This window comes from Anomaloglossus baeobatrachus, chromosome 4 (assembly GCF_048569485.1).
Source record: "Anomaloglossus baeobatrachus isolate aAnoBae1 chromosome 4, aAnoBae1.hap1, whole genome shotgun sequence".
NCBI classification, from domain to species: domain Eukaryota; kingdom Metazoa; phylum Chordata; class Amphibia; order Anura; family Aromobatidae; genus Anomaloglossus; species Anomaloglossus baeobatrachus.
Genome location: NC_134356.1, coordinates 403,455,293 through 403,481,530, shown reverse-complemented (window position 1 = coordinate 403,481,530; position 26,238 = coordinate 403,455,293). Strand labels below are relative to the sequence as shown.

The 26,238-nt window shown below is 42.2% G+C and overlaps 1 protein-coding gene across 4 annotated transcripts in view; it reads right to left on the bottom strand.

Annotated features, from left to right (window-relative positions):
• SFMBT2 (Scm like with four mbt domains 2) overlaps positions 1–26,238 on the bottom strand; it is a 365,966-nt gene that overhangs the window by 179,942 nt on the left and 159,786 nt on the right. For 3 of the 4 annotated variants that reach the window (XM_075345324.1, XM_075345321.1, XM_075345323.1), the window contains exon 5: positions 20,418–20,483. The exons of the other annotated variant lie outside the window; for it this stretch is intronic. In XM_075345324.1, the coding sequence (XP_075201439.1) occupies positions 20,418–20,483 (66 nt within the window). The remainder of the gene's footprint in view (positions 1–20,417; positions 20,484–26,238) is intronic. 4 annotated transcript variants of the gene reach the window in all.

Below are 26,238 nucleotides of genomic sequence, written 5' to 3'. Positions count from 1 at the left end.
TAACTTTTTTATTTTTCTGGCAATATAGCCATATAAGGGCTTATTTTTTGCAGTATGAGTTGTACTTTTGAATGACACCATTCATTCCACCACATATTGTACTGGAAAACAGGAAACAAATTTCAAATGTGGTGACATTTTTTTAAAAAATTGCAATTCCAAGATATTTTTTTTTTTAATTTACCCTGATCACAATAAAGTCAAACTAACCTATTACTATTAGTATGATTCCCCAGGTCAGTATTAGTTTAGTGCTACTATACATGTGTATAGTTTTCTTTTTTATTTATGTGGTGAAAAAAATTTCAGAAATTTCTCCAAAAAAAAAAATAAAAATTGTGCTTTTGTCGTTTTTGATTTTCCAAGATCTGTAGTGTTCTTATTTTTGAGGATCTGGCACTCAGTGATGGCTTATTTTTTGTGTCCTGAGCTGACATTTTTAATTATACTATTTTTGGGTAGATTATAAGTTTTCATTACCTGTTATTGCGTGTTATTGCAATGTTGCAAAAAAAACCCCCATAACTCTGGTGTTTTCATTTTTTTTTTGTTACGTACTTTGCTAGTCAGATTATTTGATTTTATATTTTGATAGATTGGGCATTTCTGAAAGAGGCGATACCAAATACGGTATGTGTATTTTTCATTATTGTTTTATTTTCAATAAAAAGTAAGTAAAAGGGGGTGATTTGAACTTGGGGATTTTTTTCCCTATTTTTTTCCATATTTTTAAAAACTTTTTTTGAAGGCCGCTTTGGGGCCTTGAAGCTGTTATAGTCCAATTGCTTCTGCTGTACAACTTCAGCACTGCTCTGTACAGCAGAAATGCTGTTCTCCTGCTCTCCTGTTTTCCTGTTTCCTGTTCTCCTGTTTTACTCACCGGGCTTCAGCGATGTCCTCTGCAGCCCGTGCAGCTTGCTGCTTCTGAGCCGGCTCATTACTGTCGCGCATATTAATGATGCACGACACAGCCGACCCGGAAGCAGCTGCTGCGGGGGTCAGCGCCGGCCGGATGCTGCACCGCGGGAGCTATCAGCACCATGGAGAGCGGGAGCGTGCACAGGTGAGTTAATCTCTAAGTGCAATCACGGGCCATGGAGAACGGAGCCCGGATTGCACTTAGACAACCCACGTGTGCCGTGAATCACGGCACACGGAGGGACATGTGCGTGTTTTACATGCCAGTGAAAAACGTCAGTATTTTTCACTGACGTGTAAAACGGGCCTAAGGCTGGAGTCACACGAACGTTTGGAAAAACAGTCCCATTCTCATCCAGGAGAGTAGGATAATTTTTTCTCACTTGTCATCCGTGTGCTCTCAGTGTGCTCTCAGTGTGCAATCCGTTTTTTTTCTCAGCAGCTATCAGTTATTCACAGTCATTTACAGGACCATTTACAGTGTTCTGTGCTACACGATAGTAATGTATCCATAAAAAATGGACGTCACTAGGATGGTCCGTGTGCTGTCCATGTGGTGTCTGTTTTTTTCTTGCACCCATTGACTATTGGCGAGTCTCGGATGATTTCGGCAGCAAATCACAGCATGTTGAAACTTTTTTATCAACCAGAATCTAGATGAGAAAACAGCTGACCATCTGCTTTACCTCATTGATTAAGGCTATGTGCGCACGTTGCGTAGTGGCCATGCTGAAAAATGTGCAGCGATTTGGCAGTACATGTGAGCTTCAAATCGCTGCAGAAACACTGCGTAATGGATGCAGTGTGTCTGCAGAATAGATGCCGATTTTATGCGCTCTGGATGCAGCCTCTCCCATAGACAGAGTGGGAGCAGCATCCAACGCGCACAAAATAAGTGACATGTTGCTTTTTTGAGTGCAGCGATTTGGATCAAAATTTCAGCATCTAAATCTCTGCGCTCTCAAACGCAACGTGCGGATGGATTATGCACAATCTTCATAGAATGTGCTGGGGACGCAGGATGCATGCATTTACGTTGCAGTGCAATATGCAGTGTAAACGCATGAAATTACGCTACGTGTGCACATAGCCTAACATTTGTCCGAGTGCAAAGAGAGATTTTCTCGCATGCACTTATCCGATTCATGCGCTCGTGTGAGTGTACCTTAATGTTCATTCTTCTCGCTGCTTCCACTAAGGACCTGCTCACTAGTTGAAATAGAGAAAAGATGCACTGCCAAAATGAGGGCAAATCCGCCAGTGAAGCTGCTTGAGGAGAAAAGCAGACAACTTTTTCTTTTTATTAAAGTGGTGGTGCAAATACTCTACAATTCACATTGAATTTGGTTTTTTAATAATACTATCAGCAAATAATTCCACTTAGAAATGTAGTATAGTTCTCCTGATTAGCTATGTTGCTTACCTCATGTGCAGGGCATTGCAGTAGCTTTGGTATCCATGGTTATAACCACTCATACAGTGACAGTTAGTTAGTTGCTAGTTGTCATAACCATGGATACCTAAGCTACTGCAATGTTCTGCACACAAGATAAGCAACATAGCTAATTAGGAGAACTATAGTACATTTCTAATTGGAGCATTTTTCTATTATTATTATTATTGTTATTATTATTATACCTACCACATAATGGGATAGGATCTTGGAGATAGGAATACCCCTTTAGGCCTCTTTCACACGTCCTTGTCTCCGATACGTGTTTGGTCCTTTTCCTCACGTACCGGAGACACGGGCACATGTACACCCATTAAAATTAATGGGTCTGCGCTCATGTGCGTGTTCTGCCATGGACCGTGTGTACGTGTAGAGCATACATGTGTCCGTGTGCTCGACACATCAACATGTCCATTTTTCTCCGGCATCACGGGTGTCACACGGTACACAAACGGACGGAGGTGTTCCATGTGACACGCTCTGGAGAAAACATACGTGTCTGAGAAAATAATAAAAAAACTTTACTCACCTTCTCCAGCCCTCCTGTCTCTGCCGCTGCTGTCACTTGCTTCCGACCGCCGCTCATTATGCTCATTGAATATTCACTTCACTGTGGCCAGAAGCAGCAAAAGCGGGGAGTCGGCAGGACCGGAGACCGAAGATCAGCACCACGGACAGCAACGCCAGGGACAGGTGAGCAGAAAGTTCCCGTTCTCCGTGTGTTTTCACGGATAACACACGGAGAACACACATGTGCCATAAACACGGCTCACGGAGGGCAAAACGCACCTTTGACACGTCCGTGAAAAACTTGCGTGGTTTTTGACGGACATGTGAAAGAGGCCTTAAGGAAAGTCTTTCTCAGGGGAGTTTGAGGAGTTTTATGTTTTCTGCAGTGGTTTTTGAAGAGGAGTTGAAGCCTTACTTTTTGTTACGAAGCATTTTTTGGTAGCCTTTTGATTGGACAGTGCTTAGTTTGGAGCGTTTTCTGTCAGTAGCCACTTCAAAGAGGTGTCATGCACTTTTTTTCGCTACTATTTTACGATTAAAAAAAGTATAATTTTCGGAAATTCATGGCAAAAAACGCAGCACAATAGCGTTGTGTGAACATGATTTAGCAGTTCTGCTAATAACTAAAATTTGAATTTAAATGATTAAAATAATAATATACATTAATTTTCTCAAATTTATGAAAATGAATCTATTAGCTCCGTGAAATGTATTATGTATTAATTTAATCTTGTTTGATTACCATGATTATTCACATTGATGGAAATGCATAATGCGGTGACTGCTGAGACAGCTAATTAACATTAGGTCTCATGCCAGTCATTTATGAGGCATTTCAGAACCTTGCCTAACCAGAAACACATGGTTACAGTTATAATAAAACATGCTGAAAGATAGAACATGATGTACAGAGAAGAATAAGTGACAAATATCAACTAAGCTTTTAGATACAATTATAAAAAAAGTTTCAAGTTATAGCTGCGTAATTATGTCAAATTAGTCATCTGTATTGTTCAGCTTTATTATTGCTAATATCATGTAATTTCTTTTTGATAATGTAATTAAAGTCTGTAATTATACGACAACACAGTTTTCTTGAAGACATGTATCTCTCTAATTTTTATTTTTTTTTTTAAACAAGAAAAAAATTAATACTACAACAGGAAACTTTGGGACCTCCCTCAGCAAATATTATACAGAGATATTTCAATTACTGTATTTTTCAGTTTATAAGATGCACCGGATTATTAGACGCACCCAGGTTAAAGAAAGGGGGGGTCTGTCTTGCAATCCGATGGTGTTTTACCGGGAGGGGATGGCAGCGCTGGTGGAGTGATGTCAAAAGAGGCAGGGGAGGTGGTGGAGTAGGTCGTTGCTGCGGGCGGTGCGGCCAGCAGGTGTCCTAGATGCTGTGAGTTAGGCAACTTCCAAAAACTGTCGGCGGTGAGGGCTTCAAAGAAATGGCGCCCAGAGTCAGCGCGTGTGCAGATTGATCTATCGGCTAAATGACAAGCCGAGATCTCATCTGTGCATGCGCCACCTCCGGGCACCATTTTTCTTAAGTCCGCTGCTGGGAGATCAGTGGGCCAGAGGCGGCGCGTTCATAGATGAGATTTTCAGCCAAGAGTTCAATCTGCGCATGCGCCGTCTCCGGGTGCCATTATTTGAAGCCCGCAAAACCTACATTTTCATTATGCCCATGCCTCACTGATCACAGCACAGCAACCCACAGCACAGTGCCCCACAGGCCCCAGCACATGTCTACCGCAAAATTGTATGAATCAAAACAGCAGCTTGATGCATGAAAAATTAAGCCATTATACCATTAAGGGCACTTTTCCATCTACAATTTTTTTGTGCGAGTGCGATCCGATGAAAAATCGGATTGCACTCGCACCAGTGTTAATCAATGAGACAATTTCATCTGTCCCATTTTTTCTCCACATGAAACAGGCTCTTGGTACAATTGCAGCATGCTGCGATTTGCACCGAGTCTCGGCTCACGTGTGTGAAAAATCACACTGTACTAGCAGGTTATGCGACTGCAGTGCGATGCACACAGAGACACACAATGGATGAGATGGGGAGAAAGTGTTCCCTCCCTCTTGTCCGCATGACCCTCGGCTGACACCCGCAGCACAGGGTCATATCGCTTCCAATGCTCCTGCATCGGAAACGGTACACAAGTGGAAAAGCGCCCTAATAAAATCATTTTAAAAAGTTATGGGTCTCAGAAATTGGCAGCACAAACTATTTTTCTTTTTTTTACAAACGTCAGAATTTCTTTAACACTAAAATACATATAAAAAAAATTGCCATAATCCTACTGACTTGGAGAATCATATTGCTAGGTAATTTTTACCACACAATAAAGGCAGTAAAAACAATGGTTGAATTGCAGTTGAATTGAGGTTTTCCTGCATGCTGCAATTGTCTGCGAGTCTCAGATCACTCGCACCCACACAAGTCTATGGGTGCGGGTGAAACATCGGACTGCACTTGGATGTCATCCAAGTGCAGTGCGATATACGCACAGGCTGACAATGGAAGAGATGGGGAGATTAATCTGTCCCTCTCCTCCGTAGCTGTGATCCTATCACAAGATCAGATCACAGTTACATGACACTCGGCTCACGCTCGCAGCAGAGCAAGAGCCGAGGGTCAATAGCATATCACATCCGATGCCATATGCTAATGTGACTCAAGCCTTAGTTGTCAATTGGCTTTCCTAAAAATGAATTACAGAATAGAGTGACGTTAATGATTTTAACTAACTTGTGGCCTAATAGGATAAAAAAGAGAAGGTCAAAGGGCACCAGCCCAGCGTAAGCCAAAAAGTACGCTCTTTTGGTATAGGCTCGGTACACAGGAGCCATGGAATGTGCATGAAGAGCTGTTCTACAAGCTAATCATCTAGTACAATTGACTGTATATAGGCACATTAGGCTCGATTCATTTGCAATTTTTTTTGTCATTTTACTTTTTTTATCTTGTCTTATTTATTGCTGTTTTTTTGTGCCAACTTCTTCAAAGTGGTACACATTGTTTGTGAATTCTGTACAAAATAAAAAATGTTTTTGTATTTTTATGTTGAACTGTATTGCATTTTTAAGAGCAAAAAGTCACACATTTTGCTAATATGGTGCAAAATTTGAACCAAAATTTCAGGCATACTTAAAATCATTCTGTGGGGGGACTGGAGTGTACAACTCACTGTGTAAAGAAAGTAAAGGAAAAAATAGAGAGTTACTCAATAAAAGAGAGTGTACATCCAAATATATAAAAAATATTGTTATATTTTAATATAAACACAAACAAACAAGACACTGATAAAAAAAAATAAAAAATAAATAACAAATGGACCCAATATTAAGGGGACTAAAAACGTACAAATTGGATGCAATGACCCAAATAGACACCTATACCAGCAGCAATATCTAAAATGATGGGTATATGATCACAGCAAAAAGCAATCAAAATATCCACATATAGCGGTATGATAATACCCTCAGTGTCTTGCTTGATTATGTTTAACAAAATGTAACAATACATTTTAATATATTTTGATGTGCACTTTTTCTTATATTGTGAACAACAGAGACAAAAAGGGGCTATACCCAATGTATGTAAAGTGCTATGGAATTAATAGCGCTATATAAATGAATAAATTATTATTATTATTATTATTATTTACCATGCTAGTCTCCTGAAGCAGTTACAGAAACACGTGTCGGGACCGGTCCCACACCTTGGACGGCAGTCTTTTCCCTACAGCCCTTCTTTACTTACACGCAGGTAGGCTCTCTTGTTGATTACTACCAATCTATTAGGAATTTAATTTTATCCTATGCATTCATATAAACATTGGTGGTTACTTGTTAACACTTCGCCTTCTGCTTGATCTGGGCTAGGGTAGGGGTTAGGGGTACTTTGCACGTTGCGACATCACTACTGCGATATCGTCGGGGTCAAAAGTCGGGGTCGAAAGTGACGCACATCTGGCGCCGGTAACGACGTCGCAACGTGTAAAGCCTAGATGCGCCGATAAACGTTCGCAAAAATGTCGTAAATCGGTGATCTGTGTAGCGTCGGATATTTTCATAATGTCACACCAATAGGAGATACGATGTTGTTCCTCGTTCCTGCGGCAGCACACATCTCTGTGTGTGAAGCCGCAGGAGCGAGGAACATCTCCAACCTGCCTCCACTGCCAATGAGGAAGGAAGGAGGTGGGCGGGATGTTTACCTCCCGCTCATCTCCGCCCCTCCGCTTCTATTGGCCGCCTGCTGTGTGACGTCGCTGTGACGCTGCACGACCCGCCCCCTTAGGAAGGAGGCGGGTCGCCGGCCAGAGCGACGTCGCAGGGCAGGTAAGTGCGTGTGAAGCTGCCATAGTGATAATGTTCGCTGCGGCAGCTATCACAAGATATCACATGTGCGACGGGGATGGGTACTATTGCGCTCGGCATCGCTATCATCGGCTAGCGATGTTGCAGCGTGCAAAGTACCCCTTAGTCTCCCGTCCTTGTTGTGGGATTTTCCTCCTCCATTTACCTCTTTACCTGGTTTTTATATCTATATTGATTAAATCATTTTTGTGATATTCTCATTGTTTTATAAAATTAGTGTTGCACTTTCTCTATAATAAAATTGATATATTTATCTTAAACAGTGGTCTTTTACTTTTTTATATACTAGCATGGTATAGCCCCTTTTTGTCTCTGTTGCCCACTTCATTATGTTTTGGGGTACATGCATCTTTCTACCATTATGAGGTCCAGCCATCCTGGTCTTTGTTTTCTCATTCTCTTTTATTGTGTAGCTCTTTTTTTCCCCCCTTAAATCTTGTTAATTTAGTTAAGGGAAATAAATGTGTAAAATAGTGATAGGCAGACGTGGACTCTAAAAGTCTGGAGTCGCGTGGGTTCAAAAGCTCACAGCGGGCGAACATGTTCTATGCCTACCTGTTGTCACTTCAGAGGTAACAGAGCTAGACTCAACTTGGGACCACTTGTGGATTACATCAGACCTGGGTGTTTTTTGGGGGCGTTAGTAAAAATTGGATAAAGAGGGTGTTTTTTTCTTGTATTTTATTTCAATAAGTATTTTTTTAGTGTTTCTGTTTATTTCTCTTCACTTACAGAAGATGCTTCCCATTACTAATCTAAAGCTTAGTGACAGCTGTGAACTGTTATGAACCCTTCATGACCCCAACTGCCATTGCACCAGGGTAATCAGGAAGAGCCAGGTAGAGCTCTGGGATTGTCACTTCCTGGGAACAGTCACACACCCCTGGTTTTTGAATTACAAATAATAAGGTAAAAATGTACCAAATAATAAACATGTGCACGTGGCTTTAGAGGGATTGTCCATTCAGAAAATATAGACAACCTATCCTTTGGGCTCATGCAGACAAACTTTTTTTCCATTCGAATGTTATTTGTCAAAAAATCGGATTGCACTCAGACCAATATTATTCAATGAAGCAGTGCACATGTCTGATTTTTTTTTTATTCCTCGGACCAAGTAGTCCAAGTAAAAAAATTGCAACATTCGCGATTTACCTCCAAGAATCAAATGGCTCTTAGACATTCAAGCCTATGGCTCTGTGAAAAAAAAAATCAAACCACACTTGGATGTCATGAATTTTCACAGATTGATAGAATAAAGAAGATGAAGAATCTTTATTTTTTATTCTCCAAGTCTGAGAAATACAGTTCCAACTCTAACCAAGCTTTTATCAGAGTCTGATTAACATAATGGAACGTTTTACTTGGATGGAGAAGATACAGACATATGAACCCAACATTAGGATAGATCATCAATATCAGATTTGTGGGGTCTATTCCACTAATGTGCTTTTGGAAGCTCCGGTAGCAGCCGGCTATAAATATATTGATCTGAGCTACAATATGTAGCTCCATTCAGTATGTAGTAGTCACTTCCAGATACTGCAGAACAGCTCCTTTTCAAAAGAATGACATGTTATTACAAGGACACGCAATAGATTTCCATCCAGATCTTCTGCAGGCCCTGTTAGCGGCCACTACACACTGAGTTGCGCTGTACTTGGCAGCTCCATTCAACATGTGCAACTTCCTTATAGTAGATGACTGGTGGAGATGCAGGATATCAGACCACAACCACGCTGAGATTAATGACCTACCCTAAGGGGTACATTGCACACTACAACATCGCAGGTGCGATGTCGGTGGGGTCAAATCGAAAGTGACGCACATCCGACGTCGCTGTCGACATCGGAGTATGTGAATCCTTTTTACTATGATTAATGAGCGCAAAAGCGTCGAAATCGTATGATCGGTGTAGCGTTCATTTCCATAATTTCGGAAGGACCAATGTTACGATGTTGTTCCTCGTTCCTGCGGCAGCACACATCGCTGTGTGTGAAGTCACAGGAGCGAGGAACATCGCCTTACCTGCGTCCCGGCTGCAATGAGGAAGTAAGGAGGTGGGCGGAATGCTTCTATTGGCCGCCTGCCGTGTGACGTCGCTGTGACGCCGCACGAGCCGCCCCCTTAGGAAGGAGGCGGTTTGCAGGCCAGAGCGACGTCGCAGGGCAGGTGAGTGCATGTGAAGCTGCCGTAGTGATAATGTTCGCTACGGCAGCTATCACAAGATATCGCAGCTGCGACAGGGGCGGGGACTATCGCGCTCGGCATCGCTACCATTGGCTTGCGATGTCGTAGTGTGCAAAGTACCCCTAAGGCTAGGGTCACAAAAAGTCCTGATTTTCATCCAGAAAAGTGGACTGATTTCTTTTCTTGCTTGTCATCCGTGTGTAATCTGTTATTTTTACAGTAGCAATTAATCATATAGAGGACCATTAATGGTAGGTGCACACGAACAGGACACAATGTGCCTTGGACCACGATCCAGGTTCGGGCCACTGCGGACTATAGCTCTATTCTCCCTGTGCCTCAGCAAACATAAATTGACGTGCTGTGGTTCGGAAAGCCATGCCACAGGTCAGTTTACACTACGGAAAAAAGAAACACAGTGGGAATGGGATTTCTATAAATCTTATCCACTGTGCTTTTACTGTACAACACAACATTTTAGACATAACGAAAACATGCTGCATCCAAAACGCTGCAAATCCTGAACTTGTGCACTCACCCTTAGGCTATGTTCGCACGTTGCGTTTTTTTCCGCGTTTCTGCAGCGTTTTTGGCAGCAGCGTTTTTGCGCAAAAACGCATGCGTTTTTGATTTCCAGCAAAGTCTATGGGAAAAGCAGAAATCCTGTCTGCACTTTGCTTTTTTTTCTGCAGCGTTTAATTTGCATATTTGTGGTCAAAAACCATGCTGAAAAAGAAGCAGCATGTCAGTTGTTTTTGCCATTTCTGCAGCGTTTCCTTAACATTGGAGTCAATGAGAAATGGCAAAAAGCAACCAAAATCACAATTCCTGCGTTTTTCATGCTTTTTACCTGCTTTTTCACTGCGTTTTTGGCTCCAAAAACGCATGCTTTTCTGGGGAAAAATTAAAGGGTTCTAATGTTCCTTTACACACACACAATAAACGAAAATTTAAATGTAAAAAATTAATAAACTTTAGCTATTTTTCTGTAAAAATGTGCATAACCACTATTATTACATTAAAATTGATAATTTTCCATTTAATTTTATTAAAAGTTAATTTTATACTTTTTTTCTATTTTTTCAATCTTTTTGACTATTTCAACTTTATTTCTCAGTGTCTTGATCTCAAAAACGCATCTGCAGAAACGCATGTGAAAACGCATGTAAAAAGCGCTAAAAACGCACTAAAAACGCGGTAAAAACGCATGCGTTTTTAGCGCTAAAAAATGGTCAAAAGCCATTTGGTCAAAAACCAAGGGAAGGAAAACGTGCAGAATAAACTGCAGGTACTCCGACGCAACGTGCGCACATAGCCTTACAGTTTCCTATGTTATAGAATTGTAATGTTCCGGTAAAAATTGGATGACATACTGTGGCATCCAAGTTTTTCTTGCACTCGTAGACTTGAATGGGAGAGTTTCGTCCAATTTCCGAGGTCAAATCGCAGTATACTGTGATTGTTTTCCACTCAACAATTAGATGTAATTAAACAAATACACTATTCTGTACTGCCTTATTGAATAACATTAGTCCGAGTACAATCCTTTTTTTTATTGGTTTACACTCGTCGGATTTATACGGTGGTGTGTTGAGCCCTATGGATAATTTATCACTTTCTTCAGACTGAGTAACTGATTAAAATAACTTATTTTTTTTCCCAGAGAGTAGTGACAGTCAGAAACCACAAATTTACCATGTACAATGGAAAAAGTACATGTACAATGGAAAACGTCCTGAAATGATACTTCTCGGTATGATTTTCTTACATGACAAAAACCTAGCATTTTATCAGGAGTGGGCAGGATTTTTATATCCACTGCACTTATAACATATCATCTAATTATTTCCCCTTTAATGAGTAATGTATATTCTGAATAACTAAACAGAAATAGAGGTTTGCACAAAATTTCCAGTCATTTAGTCATGCAAATTGTATTTATCTTGCAACATTATGACAGAATTATTATTTTAGGAAAAAGGCAACAAAACGTCTATAAATAAATCTGGCAAACAATGGCTTCAGGAAATACAGAGAGAAATTCCGGGATTATCAGATATAATGAACGGGTGGGTCTGGTCTAAATAATCGTGAAGATAAAAGACTAATAATCCAGTTGCTCTTTTACCCTGTAGACATACAGGGAGTCTTCTCTATGAAAACAATATTAAAGGCTTTGATGAGGTGTGAACGGGTGGGTACTCAGACTAGTATCTAGCTAATCCAGTTAAATGATAAAGTATTGGTATGCAGAAACTCCCTGAATACATGAGGCATTAACACTCAGATCAAAAAGTAAAAAACAAAATAACAAAAAAGTCAAAAATGAAGACACTTTACTGACACTGAGAAGTATTTAATATAGTATAGTCCTGATGTAGTGGTCTTTAAATAATCTTTATGCTTAGCTCACACATGTTTTTGAAGCCAGAAAAACATGCAAAAACAATATCATGCTTTTCAAGCAATGTTTTTTTAAATTTTGGAACATTTTTAAACATACACATTCATTTCTTTTTCTAAAATTGTTTTTACCTAAACCCCTCTCGAGGGAATTAACATATAAAACTCCACTTAACTAATGCTTCAATAAGAGGAAAAAACATCAGAAACCGAACATACATACCAATAATGGGAAAACGCCCTCCAAAACAACAAACTTTTGAAGTGAAATGCAAATTTTCACTCGCCAACGTCATCCACCTGGCTGAAGTTTTTTCTCTGAAAGCTATATATATGCACCAGAAAAAAATGCTTGCCAAAATAGAGCATTTTTTCCCCCAAAAATGCAATGGGTAAAATCATTAGTAAGCAAAGTTTAGATGAGTGTATGCAAAATTATCTGTTACTCAATCGATCATTGGGGTGTCCAGATGAGACTCGATTACTGAGTATAATTGAAGTCAATGGGAAACTCGAGGATTTTCAAACTCTGATGTTCAAGGCTCGATCGAGTAATGAGGTGTGGCGAACATGCTCGTCCATCACTAATGGTAACCTACTGTATATGTGATTAGTTTTCATGCACTCCTTGACTAAGGGCGGCTTTGCACGTTGCGACATCGCAAGCCGATGCTGCGATGTCGCACGCGATAGTCCCCGCCACCGTCGCAGGTAAGATATCGTGTGATAGCTGGCGTAGCGAACATTATCGCTACGCCAGATTCACATGCACTCACCTGCCCTGCGACCGTCGCTCTGGCCGGCAACCCGCCTCCTTCCTAAGGGGGCGGGTCGTGCGGCGTCATAGCGACATCACACGGCAGGCGGCCAATAGCAGCAGAGGGGCGGAGATGAGCGGGATGTAAACATCTCGCCCACCTCCTTCCTTCCGCATATCCTACGGAAGCCGCGGGGACGCCGGTAGGAGATATTCCTCGCTCCTGCGACTTCACACACAGCGATGTGTGCTGCCGCAGGAGCGAGGAACAACATCGGACCGTCGCATCAGCGTAATTATGGATTACGCCGACGCTGCACCAATGATACGATTACGACGATTTTGTGCTTGTTAATCGTATCATCTAGGCTTTACACACTACGATGTCGCATGCGATGCCGGATGTGCGTCACTTTCAATTTGACCCCACCGACATCGCACCTGCGATGTCGTAGTGTGCAAAGCCCGCCTAACTGTATCATGGGCAAGTCTGATCCACAATACAGTTCAAAGTGATGCATGCTGCAATTTAAAAAACAAAACATCACATTGACGTGCTTTGGTCAGTCCACTGTCTGTATTCTCCCCTCTTTGAATACAAAAGTCAGATGAATTGATTATACACTCATCTGAACAATCTCTTACAAGATTTGTTATCAGTCAGGGACTACACCCCCAAATTTTCACTGCAACAGAGCACGGCATGCAACAAGTCATCACTATAGATAGGTAGATAAACAGACATAGAGAAATTAGAATAAAGCACCATTAGTTTGTAGATTTTCCTTATTAGTAAAATGTGGAAGGTATTAGAACATACTATAGTCATTTTCTGTCCATGAAATATGAGATCAGCATCCTCCATGTAAACAAAAACTGCTTATACCCACCTACTAGATGATTGCCAGATATCCTTTGCAGCATGGTGACTTTTCGCTCTTGGGCTGGGGTCACATTGGCTTATAGAATCTGATGATTGTCTCATGAGACAGAATCTGATGCTATAGGCAAATGGCACTCAACTCAGGCTCTGCTGCGAGCGTGATCCGAGTGTCATTATACTGTGCTCCGATTCTCTCACATCTGAGAGTCAGAGCATAGGTGCGGAGAAGATGGAAAGATTTATCTCTCCATCTTCGCCATTGCATGTCTCTGCATATATCAGACTGCAGTGCTGACATCCGAGTGCAGTCCGATGTTTCACACGCACTCATAGACTTATATGGGTGTGAGTGATTCGAGACTTGCAGACAATCGCAATGCTGCAGTTCTTTTCTCATCGTGAAATCGGCAGGAATAAAAAAATCCAGATCTGAACTGCCCCATGGTATAACACTGGTCCAAGTACTATTCGATAAAGCATCAGATAGCACTTATTCGTGTTATACGCTCATATAAGCGAGCCATAAAAGGGTTATCTATACTGATAGGCACTCACACTTTCTGACAAAAACAAAACAGTTATGGATGAGGGAAGTGTGAGCATTCCAGTCCATCAGTGGCTGCTGATAGGTTGCAGGGCACATTTGATATGATCAATGGCTATTGATAGGTTGCATTGCTCACACTTCCTTCATCAGAAAATGTTTTGTTCAAGGCAAGATGCCTGCGGACACAACAAAAACAGTCTAGAAGGTGAGAAAATGCTGTTTTTAGTTTACATGGGACACTTTTTATTTAATAAGGGGTTTACCAGGAACAAGACAACTCATTTAAGTGAAATAAGCTACAACCAAAGGTGTATGCCATCAGCTTAAGCCCACCCTGTGCATTAGACTAACAGCATGGGAACCTGCACGGCCAACAGTCTAATGTGTATGGTGTGTTCTCTCGACTCTAAAGGTGGCTTTACACGCTACGAGATTGCTAAAGCAATCTCGTTGGGGTCACGGAATTTGTGATGCACATCCGGCCGCTTTAGCAATGTCGTTGTGTGTGACACCTATGAGCAATTTTGAATCGTCGCAAAAACGTTCAAAATCGCTCATCGGTGACATGCCCCCCTCGACAAACATCTCCTTACCTGCGTCCACCGGAAAAGGAGGAAGGAAGGAGGTGGGCGGCATGTTCCGGCAGCTCATCTCCTCTCCTCCTTTTCTATTGGGCAGCGGTTCAGTGACGCTGCTGTGACATCGCTCTGACGCTGAACGAACCGCCCCCTTAAAAAGAAGGTGGTTAGCCGGTCACAGCGACGTCGCAGAGCAGGTATGTGCGTGTGATGCTGCCGTAGCGATAATGTTCGCTACGGCAGCGATCACCACATATCGGCCGTACGATGGGGGCGGGTGCTATCATGCTCGACATCGCTAGCATTGGCTAGCGATGTCGCAGCGTGTAAAGCGGCCTTTACCCACAGGGGATGTCAGGGAAGTTATAAATCCAGCATGTTTTATATAGAGCAGAGGCGAGAGTGCTCCTGTGCATGTGTAAGGAAGTAGACTGGGTGCTGTTGCATTCCTTCCCTTGAAGACACCAATCATGTTATTGTATTGTCGTGTAGTGTAATGTGAATTGTGTCTTGCGTCTTTTGTAAATAATGTGTTGCATCAACTGTAATGATAATGTGGTTTGTTGTAATTTGTTCATGTGAAATTTATAGTAGGACTATATGTTTTAAGGTTTCACGTATGAAGTTCCATTTAGGGGGTTGAGTTCTGCCCAACAACAGACAGTGAGCAGGGTCAGAAGAAGTTAAGTGCTGGGACTAGTCCACAATGGGAGGAATAATAAGCTGATAAGGTAAGAAATAGTTAGTTCTGCAAGAGTTAATGAAAATCTAGTGAGCGATCGATACTGACGGGTAGTCTGTAAGTTGTATACTGTGACTTGTAGTGGAAAACAAAGAAAGGAGACTGGAGTTGAGAGAAAGAGATCTTTAACCCCCAACTGAAACATGGAACACTAGAAAAACTGAGGTGAAGACTGGCCTCCATAAAGAGTAGCCCATATAGAAGGGCACAGAGGACTTTAGTGGCAAGGCCCTTAGCCATCAAGGTAACAGGTTAATGCTAACTGACATGTGAACGAAGTCAGCTTTCCTAGGTGGAGTCTCCCCAAACATCCTAGAGCAGTCATGGCGAACCTTTCAGAGGCCGAGTGCCCAAACTGTAACTCTAAACCCAATTTTTTTTCTCGAGTGCCAACACAGCAATTTAACCAATTCTATTACATAAATAATTGATTGTAATCTTACCTTTGCCATCTTCTCTTCTGCAGAAGGCATCACGCTCATGCTTACCACACATGGAAGCTGAGCCCCTGCCCTTTCCAGACACAGAAGTTGGATTAATCTTTATGGAAAAAAATGCAGCATATTAGACAGAGATTTCAGCATGGAGTGCAATCAGATGTCACCCTGTAATCCACATCTACATTTCAAAGTCTGAACATCTCAAAATCCCATAAAGACGTACGAGTTGCTCCCCTACCTCTTCATTATGTAGTTATATCCCCTTCCTGGGCCACTTCCTGGTAAAAAAAAACCCCATCCTGAAATACTGTATATTTCCTACATTCTGGTATATTTCTTCCCATCATGGCCTCATCCTGGTAAATGTTCCCCTATCCTGGTAAATGTTACCCCATCTTGGTAAATGTTCCCCCATCCTGGCATGTTCCTCATCCTGGTAAATGTACCCCATCCTGGCATGTCTACCCATCCTCGCATGTACCTCATCCTGGCATGTTACCCCATCCTAGTAAATGTACCTCATCCTGGCATGTTCCCCCATCCTGGTAAATGTACCTCATTCTGACATGTTCCCCCATCCTAGTAAATGTACCCCTTCCTAGTAAATGTAACCCATTCTGGCATATTCCCCTATCTTAGCATGTACCTCATCCTGGTAACTGTACCCCATCCTGACATGTACCTCATCCTGGTAAATGTACGTCATCCTGGCATGTTCCCCCATCCTGGCATGTACCTCATCCTAGTAAATGTACCTCATCCTGGCAAAATGTAACTCATCCTGGTAAATGTAACTCATCCTGGTAAATGTACTCCCATCGTGGTAAATGTAACAGCCTGTCATGTTCCTCCATCCTGATATCTTCCCCATCATGGCAGGTTCTTCCTCCTGGCAGTTTCCCCAGCCTGGCAGTATCCCCATTCTGGCAGTTTCCCCAGCCTGGCATGTACCTCATCCTGGCAGTTTCCCTATCCTGACATGCACCCCATCCTGACATGCACCCCATCCTGACATGCACCCCATCCTGGCATGCACCACATCCTGGCAGTTTCCCCATACTGGCATGTTTTCCCCATGCTGGCACTTTCCCCCCCTGTTATGTTTTCCCCATGTGGGCACTGCCTCCCCCGTGGCATGTTTTCCCCATGCTGGCACTTCCCCCCCAGGCATGTTTTTCCCATGCTGACACTCCCCCCCCCCCGGCATGTTTTTCCCATGCTGACACTTCCCCCACCCAGGCATGTTTTCCCCATGCTGCACCCAGGCATGTTTTCCCCATGCTGGCACTTCCCCCCAGGCATGTTTTCCCCATGCTGGCACTTCCCCCCCAGGCATGTTTTCCCCATGCTGGCACTTCCCCCCCCAGACATGTTTTCCCCATGCTGGCACTTTCCCCCCAGGCATGTTTTCCCCATGATGGCACCCCCCCCCTGCATGTTTTCACCATGTGGGCACTGTCTCCCCCTGGCATCGTTTCCCCATACTGGCACTTCTCCCCCCCGGCATGTTTTCCCCATGCTGACACTACCCCCCCTGGTATGTTTTCCCCATCTAAGCACTGTTACCCCCCCCCGCCATGTTTTCCCCATGCGGGCACTGTCTTCCCCCCGGCATGTTTTCCCCATGTGAGCACTGTCTCCCCTCCTGGCATGTTTTTCCCATGTGGGCACTGTCTCCCCCCCGACATGTTTTCCCCATGCGGGCACTGTCTGCCTCTCCCCGGCATGTTTTCCCCATGCGGGCACTGTCTGCCCCCCCCCCGGCATGTTTTCCCCATGCGGGCACTGTCTTCCCCCCTTGGCATGTTTTCCCCATGCTGGCACTGTTTCCACGTCCCCCCCGATAAAAAAAACAAACAAAAAACATACTGTACTCACCTTCCAGCACCCGCTGCGCCGCTTGGTCCTCAGTTCCCGCGCGGCCACAAGATGTCACGCCAGCGCCGCTTACAGACGCTCCCGATGTCTCCTAGGCAATGGACCTACGGCCTAGGAGAGGGGGCGTGTCAGAGCGAGGAGAAATGTCTCCTCCGCTCCAGCACAGCATTGAACTGCCGACGCAAAGCTGCTGCATGAGGCGACAGAGCGCGTGCCAGCAAAAAGGGCTCTGCGTGTCCCGGTTGGCACGCGTGCCATAGGTTCGCCATCACTGTCTTAGAGCATAAGGCTCTAAGAAGAAAAGAGACATGGAAGTGTCTGGGACCACAAGGCTCTACTCTGTCCATGGTAACAGAACCTCTGACTCCCTCCTCTACAAGAAGACTGGACATCGAGCCTCTAGAAGGAAAGGAAACCATCACGAGTTGGAGTGTAGCATTGGGCTCAGTTGTGCTGGAACTGACAGACCCAGCAAGACTGGAACAAAACAGTGGGAATTGAGACTGTGTGTGAACATGTCTTCTTCAACTGAAACATGCTTGAAGATATGTGCCCGCTATCTGGTGTGTAAAGTTGTCGCTGAAGATAAACCATTGAGTAAAGTACTGTTTAAAATGAACTAGTGGTCTACTTGTGAGTACTAGTTGTTATCCAGTCCTAGATAGCCAATGGAAGCAGCAACATTCAGGCTTCATGGGTTCACAACATACATGACACAAATCCATAAACTCAGCCAGGACCAGCTCTGTCATGTAGCATGCCAGGGTGTCCGCAGTAAAGCCGTTCATTGTGACTACCATCATGAACCACTTTACACATGGAGGTTTTGGGAGAAAAACCATTGTTAGCCAAATCTATCTGTTTTATATGGGTTCACTAAGTCGCCCCTTCCCATTAATGTTTTTTAGTCATGTTGGGTCCATTGGACACCAAGTGAGTTTGTTTTAACCATATTTACACAAGAATGGAAGATAGGTAACTGTCCATTTTAAGTAAACAGAAACGCAAGTCTGGAAACATATATGCGGTAATCATGTGACCGCACAGAGCACGTCCTTAAAATACAGTCTATTAAGCACAAAAGAAAAAAGGTCTCGGCGTGCAAAGGAATGATATAAACAGTCAAGACCACAACCTCAAATACTGCATATAAAAATTATCTTTATTATAAGATCAGATAAAAGTCCTTTATCTTATCTTATAATAAAGATAATTTTTATATGCAGTAACTGTCCATTTTAATAGCTTCCTAGTTCCAGTGCCCCTCCTTCCTCAGTGCATCATGAGACTCGGCGTCAACTACACGTGCCACAATGAGCCCAGGCGACTAATAGTGTAAGTGACTAACTGAAGATTAAGAAGACATGCACACTCAGGCAAAACTAAAGTGTAAGGACACCTTAACTTTGCCGGCTATAACAAATTCAAAGGCTTTTTTTGTATTTTTTTAACAAAAAATAATATCTACAGTACCATAATAAAAAACATAAGTGCAAAGTGTGTTGGTAATGGGTCCGATAGAAAAATTTCCTTAAACACATGCTGTAACAGCTAAAATCTGACTGGACAAAAAAGGCCCAAAAGCACATTATACTAAAAGTGGCTAAACACCCTGACATTGGAAAGATCATCTCAGAGTTTAATATTAGTGATGAGTGAATACTAAATATTCGGGTTCGGGTTATTCCTACAGAATACCTAGTAATATTCCAGTATTCAACATGCATAACAAAAATTTCCCAGAAAAACAGCTCGGGTTCCCCAATGACTTCCATTAGGTTCATTATTCTTGATGTATACTGAAACAGTACTAGGTATTCAGTATGAATAACCCGAACCCGAATATTTAGTATTCACTCATCACTATTTAATATATATGGGTGCCCAGTCTTATCATCTGTTGAATTGCAATGGCGGATTCTTTTATTTTTTCTGGATATAAGCTGCTGCCAGAGGATTCCGGTATCGGCTCTCTCATAGCGAACACAGGAACGAATTGGAGGGATCAGGAAAATATCTGCTGGCTGTATGGTTGTGCTGCTCACAGCTATCTAATGTATCTGAGAATAAAGATGAGCGAACCTGAAAAATAAAGTTTGGTGTTCATACCGAACACGGCCTTTACTAAAAAAAGTGTTCTGGTTCCTTGAGTATGCTGACCACTTGTTCGAGCATGGTATGCTCGGTGCTCAGCCCAGTGTGAGCCACTTGCAGTCTCTGAATAGCTCTCACTGGAGGTAACAAGAACGTTATCGGATGTAGCGTGCACCCCACCCCCCAAAAAAATGAAAAAAGATCACCCAACCTCCCCCGAAAGTGATCCATTTATGACTGGCTACATGTGTGCGGAGAGCTGAACTGCCCAACCATTGACTTCCATTGGGGTTCAGGTCAAGTCTGAGTCCAGAACAGAATTGTATCTAAAGTCCAGATGAACCCGCCAAACTGTATTTCAATGGGTCTGCTGATCTCTACAGATTTGATGTCATGTGGTAAATAGTAATATTTGGAGGAAACTCGGATTAAGATAATGCTATAATGGCAAATACGATAAAAATATAACGTCTTTTCATTGTGTGTGTGTGTATGTATGTATGTATGTGTGTGTGTGTATATATATATATTATCTGGAGACTACGTTTTATGGCATCTATTAACAGAATAACATTAATGGTAATGGCTGAAGACATCCTATGTGACAGTACTTACCAGAGGTTGAGGCATTTGAAAGGTGGAAGTGCTGCTGGCGCTGGAAGACAATGGCACCTAATGTTGCTAAAAAGAGAAAATTCCATATGGGAAAGCCAATTATTCATTGCAATCATTGGCACTAAGACACCAAACAAGCGAAACCCAAACATGTCATTATATTAATCTCCATTTTGAACATGCATAGATAAGATCATATTAAAACTTATATTAAAGAGGTTTTCCCAGATATCATTAACCCTCACAGATTCTTGTCACAGTATAACAAATCCAATAAACATCATCTAATCAGTTTTTATTTTATTTTTGTCAGAAAATCCTACCCCAATCTTGCCCTTTACATTTGTCAGAGAAATATATCTGTAATTCTATGTCTGACCATGCTGCGGCAGCCCTGCCTGGCACAACGGGGGTACGTTTCAGATCATATTATATGTCTACTGTATAAGATGCTCCAAAACAATAGATAATATAAAAATCAAGACTACACATTTAGGGTAGGTTCCAGTGTTGTGCATTTGCTGCAGATTTTCCATTCCCTTTTCTGTTGAGTATTAAGGCCACTTTACACACAGAGATAAATCTTTGGCAGATCTGTGGTTGCAGTGAAATTGTGGACAATCAGTGCCAGGTTTGTGGCTGTGTACAAATGGAACAATATGTCCATGATTTCACTGCAACCACAGATCTGCCAAAGATTTATCTCTGTGTGTGATGGGGCCTTTAGGGTAGTAGTGTGAGTGAGATTTCAGAAATGAGGAGAAAATCCACAGTGTAGATTGACCATTGCTGCTGAATTGACATTTATTAAATGTCAATCTATCTTGCAAATGTCAGTTTTATTTTTTTTTTCTCAATGGGGAGAAATGTGAAGAAAATCCACAACTTTTCTGAAACAAAATTTCCACTGTGGAAAATCTTCATCGAATACGGAGAGAGGCAATATAGCTTTAAAGATATTAGACTGCACGGTACTTTATTAGCTGCAGTGCTCTCTTCTGAAACAGCGTGATTGGGCATACTCATGTTAACTTATAACTGGTCTGTATGGCTTTACACAGACCACAGATATCAACAAGGTGAGGACCACAGCATGCCAAGATAGCACACAATGTTCAGTTATAAACCTATCCTTATGCACTTGTATATAATCAAAAAGTTAATTTATTTATTTCAGTAATTCAATACAAAAAGGAAAACACATAGAGTCATTACACAGAGAGTGATGTATTTCAAGTGTTTATTTTTGTTAATGTTGATGATTATGGCTTACAGCCAATGAAAATCCAAAAGTCAATATCTCAGAAAATTAGAATAATTATCATAAAACACATGCAAAGGCTTCCTAAGCGTTTAAAATGGTCCCTTAGTCTGGTTCAGTAGGCTACATAATCATGGGGAAGACTGCTGACTTGCCAGATGTCCAGAAGGCAGTCATTGACACATTCCACAAGGAGGGTAAGCCACAAAAGGTCATTGCTAAAGACGCTGCCTGTTCACAGAGTGCTGTATCCAAGCATATTAATGGAAAGTTGAGTGGAAGTAAAAAATGTGGTAGAAAAAGATGCACAAGCAACCTGGATAACCGCAGCTTTGATAGGATTGTTAAGAAAAGGGCATTCAAAAATTTGTTAGAGATTCACAAGGAGTGGATTGCTACTAGAGTTAGTGCTTCAAGAACCACCACATACAGACAAATCCAGGACATGGGCTACAACTTTCGTATGCCTTGTGTCAAGCCACTCATGACCAATACACAACGCCAGAAGCCTCATACCTGGGCCAAGTAGAAAAAGAACTGGACTGTTGCTCAGTGGTCCAAGGTGTTGTTTTCAGATGAAAACAGATTTTGCATTTAATTTGGAAATCAAGGTCCCAAAGTCTGCAGGAAGAGTTGCAGAGGCCACAATCCAAGCTGCTTGAGGTCTAGTGTGAAGTTTCCACAATTAGTGATGGTTTGAGGAGCCATGTCATCTACTGGTGTAGGTCCACTGTGTTTTATCAAGGCCAAAGTCAGCGCAGGAAATTTTAGAGCCCTTCATGCTCCCCTCTGCTGACAAGATTTTTGGAGATGGAAATTTAATTGGCACCTGTCTACACTGCCAAAAGTACCAATAACTGGTTTAATAACCACAGTATCACTGTGCTTGATTGGCCAGCAAACTTGCCTGACCTAAACCCCATAGAGAATCTATGGAGTATTGTCAAAAGGAAGATGAGAGACACCAGACCCAACAATGCAGATGAGCTGAAGGCTGTTATCAAAGCAACCTGGGCTTCCATAACACCTCAGCAGTGCCACAGGCTGATTGCTTCTGTGGCAACCCTAGGGGTATTAGCCACAGTAAAACCATCATTAGTTACTCAACACAAGCACTAGAGCAGACACCGCACTACCACCTCTGGCCAGAAGGGGGAGCTCAAGAGACTCCCCTATATATATTCTGATCTGAGGTAAAATAGTCAGTTAGTTTTTCAGTTGGAGCCGGGACACTCAGAGGAGCAGTCACAGAGAAATTGCTCTGAGGTCCTTAGGAGAGACTGACAATTTCCAGGTCCAAGCCATCAGTCTGAGGAGGAGGAGTCAGAGAAGAAGAACATTTTAGGAACTGGGTAGCCATTAATATTTACCCCTGAAAAGGCGCAAATACGGACACTGGACCCGTGGCTGCATTAGTTTCACACAATACAGCATCCAGGAAAAGTGAAGGTGATTCAAGCTTCACCAGGGTCAGACACAGCAGCATCCAGAGAGTTCAGTGGTACTCCCAGAGGGGGTAAGCAGAAGAAAAGTTGCCTGTTGAATTAGGACCCGGGAGGGACAGTTTGGGCCGGCAGCCAGTTCACACACAGCAGCAGGGCCACACACAGACAGCGCAAAGAAGGAGGCCAAGGACCCGGCAGGGCAGAGTAACTTAGTCCTCCTGATACAGACTCCGATGATGGGACTTGTTGTTATGCAGTTTTTGTTGAAGTAAACCAGTTAAACGTTGCCTGCGCCTCAGTCTCTCATTTGGACAGTTGCCACCTATTCAGGATTGGGACCATCGAAGCTGAGAAAACCTGTTGCTGATCAAGTAAGTGTCTGCGCCCCTAAAGTCTCCTCACAATACCATCATCTATAACCACCATTGACGTTTACCTCACCTGCCTGGGACCCACAGCCCTACCCAGAAAGGGCTTTCCACCTCAGCTGCCCCACATCATCATCCCCGGCCAGCTACTGGCAGCGGTGGCCATAAATAGCCACATTTATTCCGGGTGGCGTCATGAAAAACTCTTATAAATTTTTATTTATCCCCTGTAAATACCCCCCCATTGCACTGTGCATTGCTTGAGACCACAGCCCGGGTCGAGCCACCCGTGACATCCCCTCAAGAAATAGACCCCTGATCCGCTGCTGGGTACCCCGGTCTCCAGGGCGTCACACTTCCATGCCACGGCGCATTGATGCAATAATTCATGCAAAAGGAGCCACAACCAAGTATTGAGTGCATTAGCTGTACAGACTTTTCAGTAGACCAACATTTCTGAGTTTAACATCATTTTTTCAGTTGGTCTTATATAATATTCTAATTTTCTGAGATAATGACTTTTGGGTTTTCATTGGCTGTAAGCCATAATCATCAACATTAACAGAAAAACACTTGAAATAGATCATTCTGTTTGTAATGACTCTATATAATATATGTGTTTCCCTTTTTGTATTGAATTACGGAAAAAAATTAACTATTTGATGATATTCTAATTTATTGAGATGCACTTGTATATGCCTATAGGCATATTCTCATTTACTATTCTCATTTTGTTTTTACTTTTACTTTGCTTTTATACTGTATTTTGTTTTACAATATATATTTATTCTGTATCAGGTAGCCATCTTTTTTTTTATTTAGGGATTATTCTTCATGCCTCATATCAACATTGTGATCAGTTTCTGTCTGATATATCTGACAGGTTTTTGCATTAGTACTTTACCATAGTGGTTTTAAATTGTTTATGTCTCGTTTTTTTTCCACCATCTTTAATTTGCGCCAATTAAAGTGCTATTGTATTGCAATATCTATGGGTGTGCAGTCACGTTTTTTGCAGTTATCTACTTTTCTAATACATATGTTGTTATACTTGTTTGACTAGCTCTCATCTTTGTAGGATATGGTGCCCGACTGTTTGTCTAAAGTGATTATTCTCATGTCTACTGACACAGATAAGAGCAACAAAAATGTCAGCTTGAGTGCTGCTCAGCTGGACATAGCAGAAATATGATGCAGCCAGGTTTTACTGTGCAGAGGATTTCTGCACTGGGGAAAGGCTTAAATCTCAGATAAAAAATAGGATTTATCTAGAGATGCTAAGTCACTTTACTGACAGATCTCAAGACAGCTCGAAATAATAAGAGACTAGGATATGGATTTTATTTTGAAAAAATATTTGCAAAGGAGTCCTCTATTTAAGGACCAACTCATACATCTAAAGCGGGCTTTACACGCTACAATATATCTAACAATGTGTCGGCAGGGTCACCTCGTAAGTGACGCACATCTGGCATAGTTAGTGTTGTCGCGTGTGAAACTTACGTGCGATTGCGATTGAACGAAAAACCGTTGATCGCATACACGTCGTTCAATTTCTAAAACTTGAACGTCCAGTTGTTCAATGTTCCCGAGGCAGCACACATCGCTCTGTGTGACACCCCGGGAACGATGAACAGATCTTACCTGCGTCCCGCAGCTCCCACCGGACATGCGGAAGGGAGGAGGTGGGCGGGATGTTTACGTCCCGCTCATCTCCGCCCCTCCGCTTCTATTGGCTGGCTGCCGTGTGACGTCGCTGTGACGCCAAACGTCCCTCCCATTCCAGGAAGTGGATGTTTGCCGCCCACAGCGAGGTCGTATGGAAGGTAAGTACGTGTGACGGGATTTAATCGTTTGTGTGACATGGGCAACAAGTTGAACGTGCCGCACATACGATGGGGGCGTGTGTGATCGCATACGAGATCGCATGTGTAATTGTAAGGTGTAAAGCAGCCTTTAGATTCACGTGGGTGTTCTAGCTGTCTTTTTTCTGATAGACCAAGTATCTATTATAGTGTATTGGCATGTTCACTTGTCTGATTGTCCACAAAAAGAAAAAACAGATTCATATCCAATTTTGATCCGATTTGCAAGTCAAAATTGTCCATTCAAGATAATGGATCTGTTAAGAAAAATAACATTACAGAGATGTTACATCCTGGTGATGAAAAATTCTACTGTCTTAGGTTGTGTGCATGCTGCAGTTTTGTATGTGTTTTTGATGCTTTTTTTTTTTTCCTTTTTTCTTCATTTCTATCTTTATGCCGGAAAATTCCATGAGAATTCTGAAATGTTGGGCACACGCTGTTTTTTTATCTTTTCACTTTTGGGTGCAGAAAAAATCAATTGTTGGTGCGATTTTTTTTTGCCTGTATTTTGTAGCCCATCCAGCCATTGATTTCACTAAAAAAACACATGGCATAAAAGCACACTCAAAAAAGCACGCATTTTTGTATGCATTTTTCCGCCACAATGTGCAGATTTTGGTGCAGAAATTCTCAGTGTGCGCACATATCCTAATGGGTAGGAGATGCTTGGAAACTTCTTTTTGTATAAAAGAGAATCCAATACCCCACTGATGGCAAAAACTGGAACAATATCAGATAAACATTGATAAAAATTGATCAGTTTTTCTTGTATGTAAAAAAGAACGTTAATATCATATTAATACGAAACTCCCTTTAAATCCAATAGTTATGGATTCTAATGAATGTCAAACTAATAATTATTTCACAAAGTTAAATAAA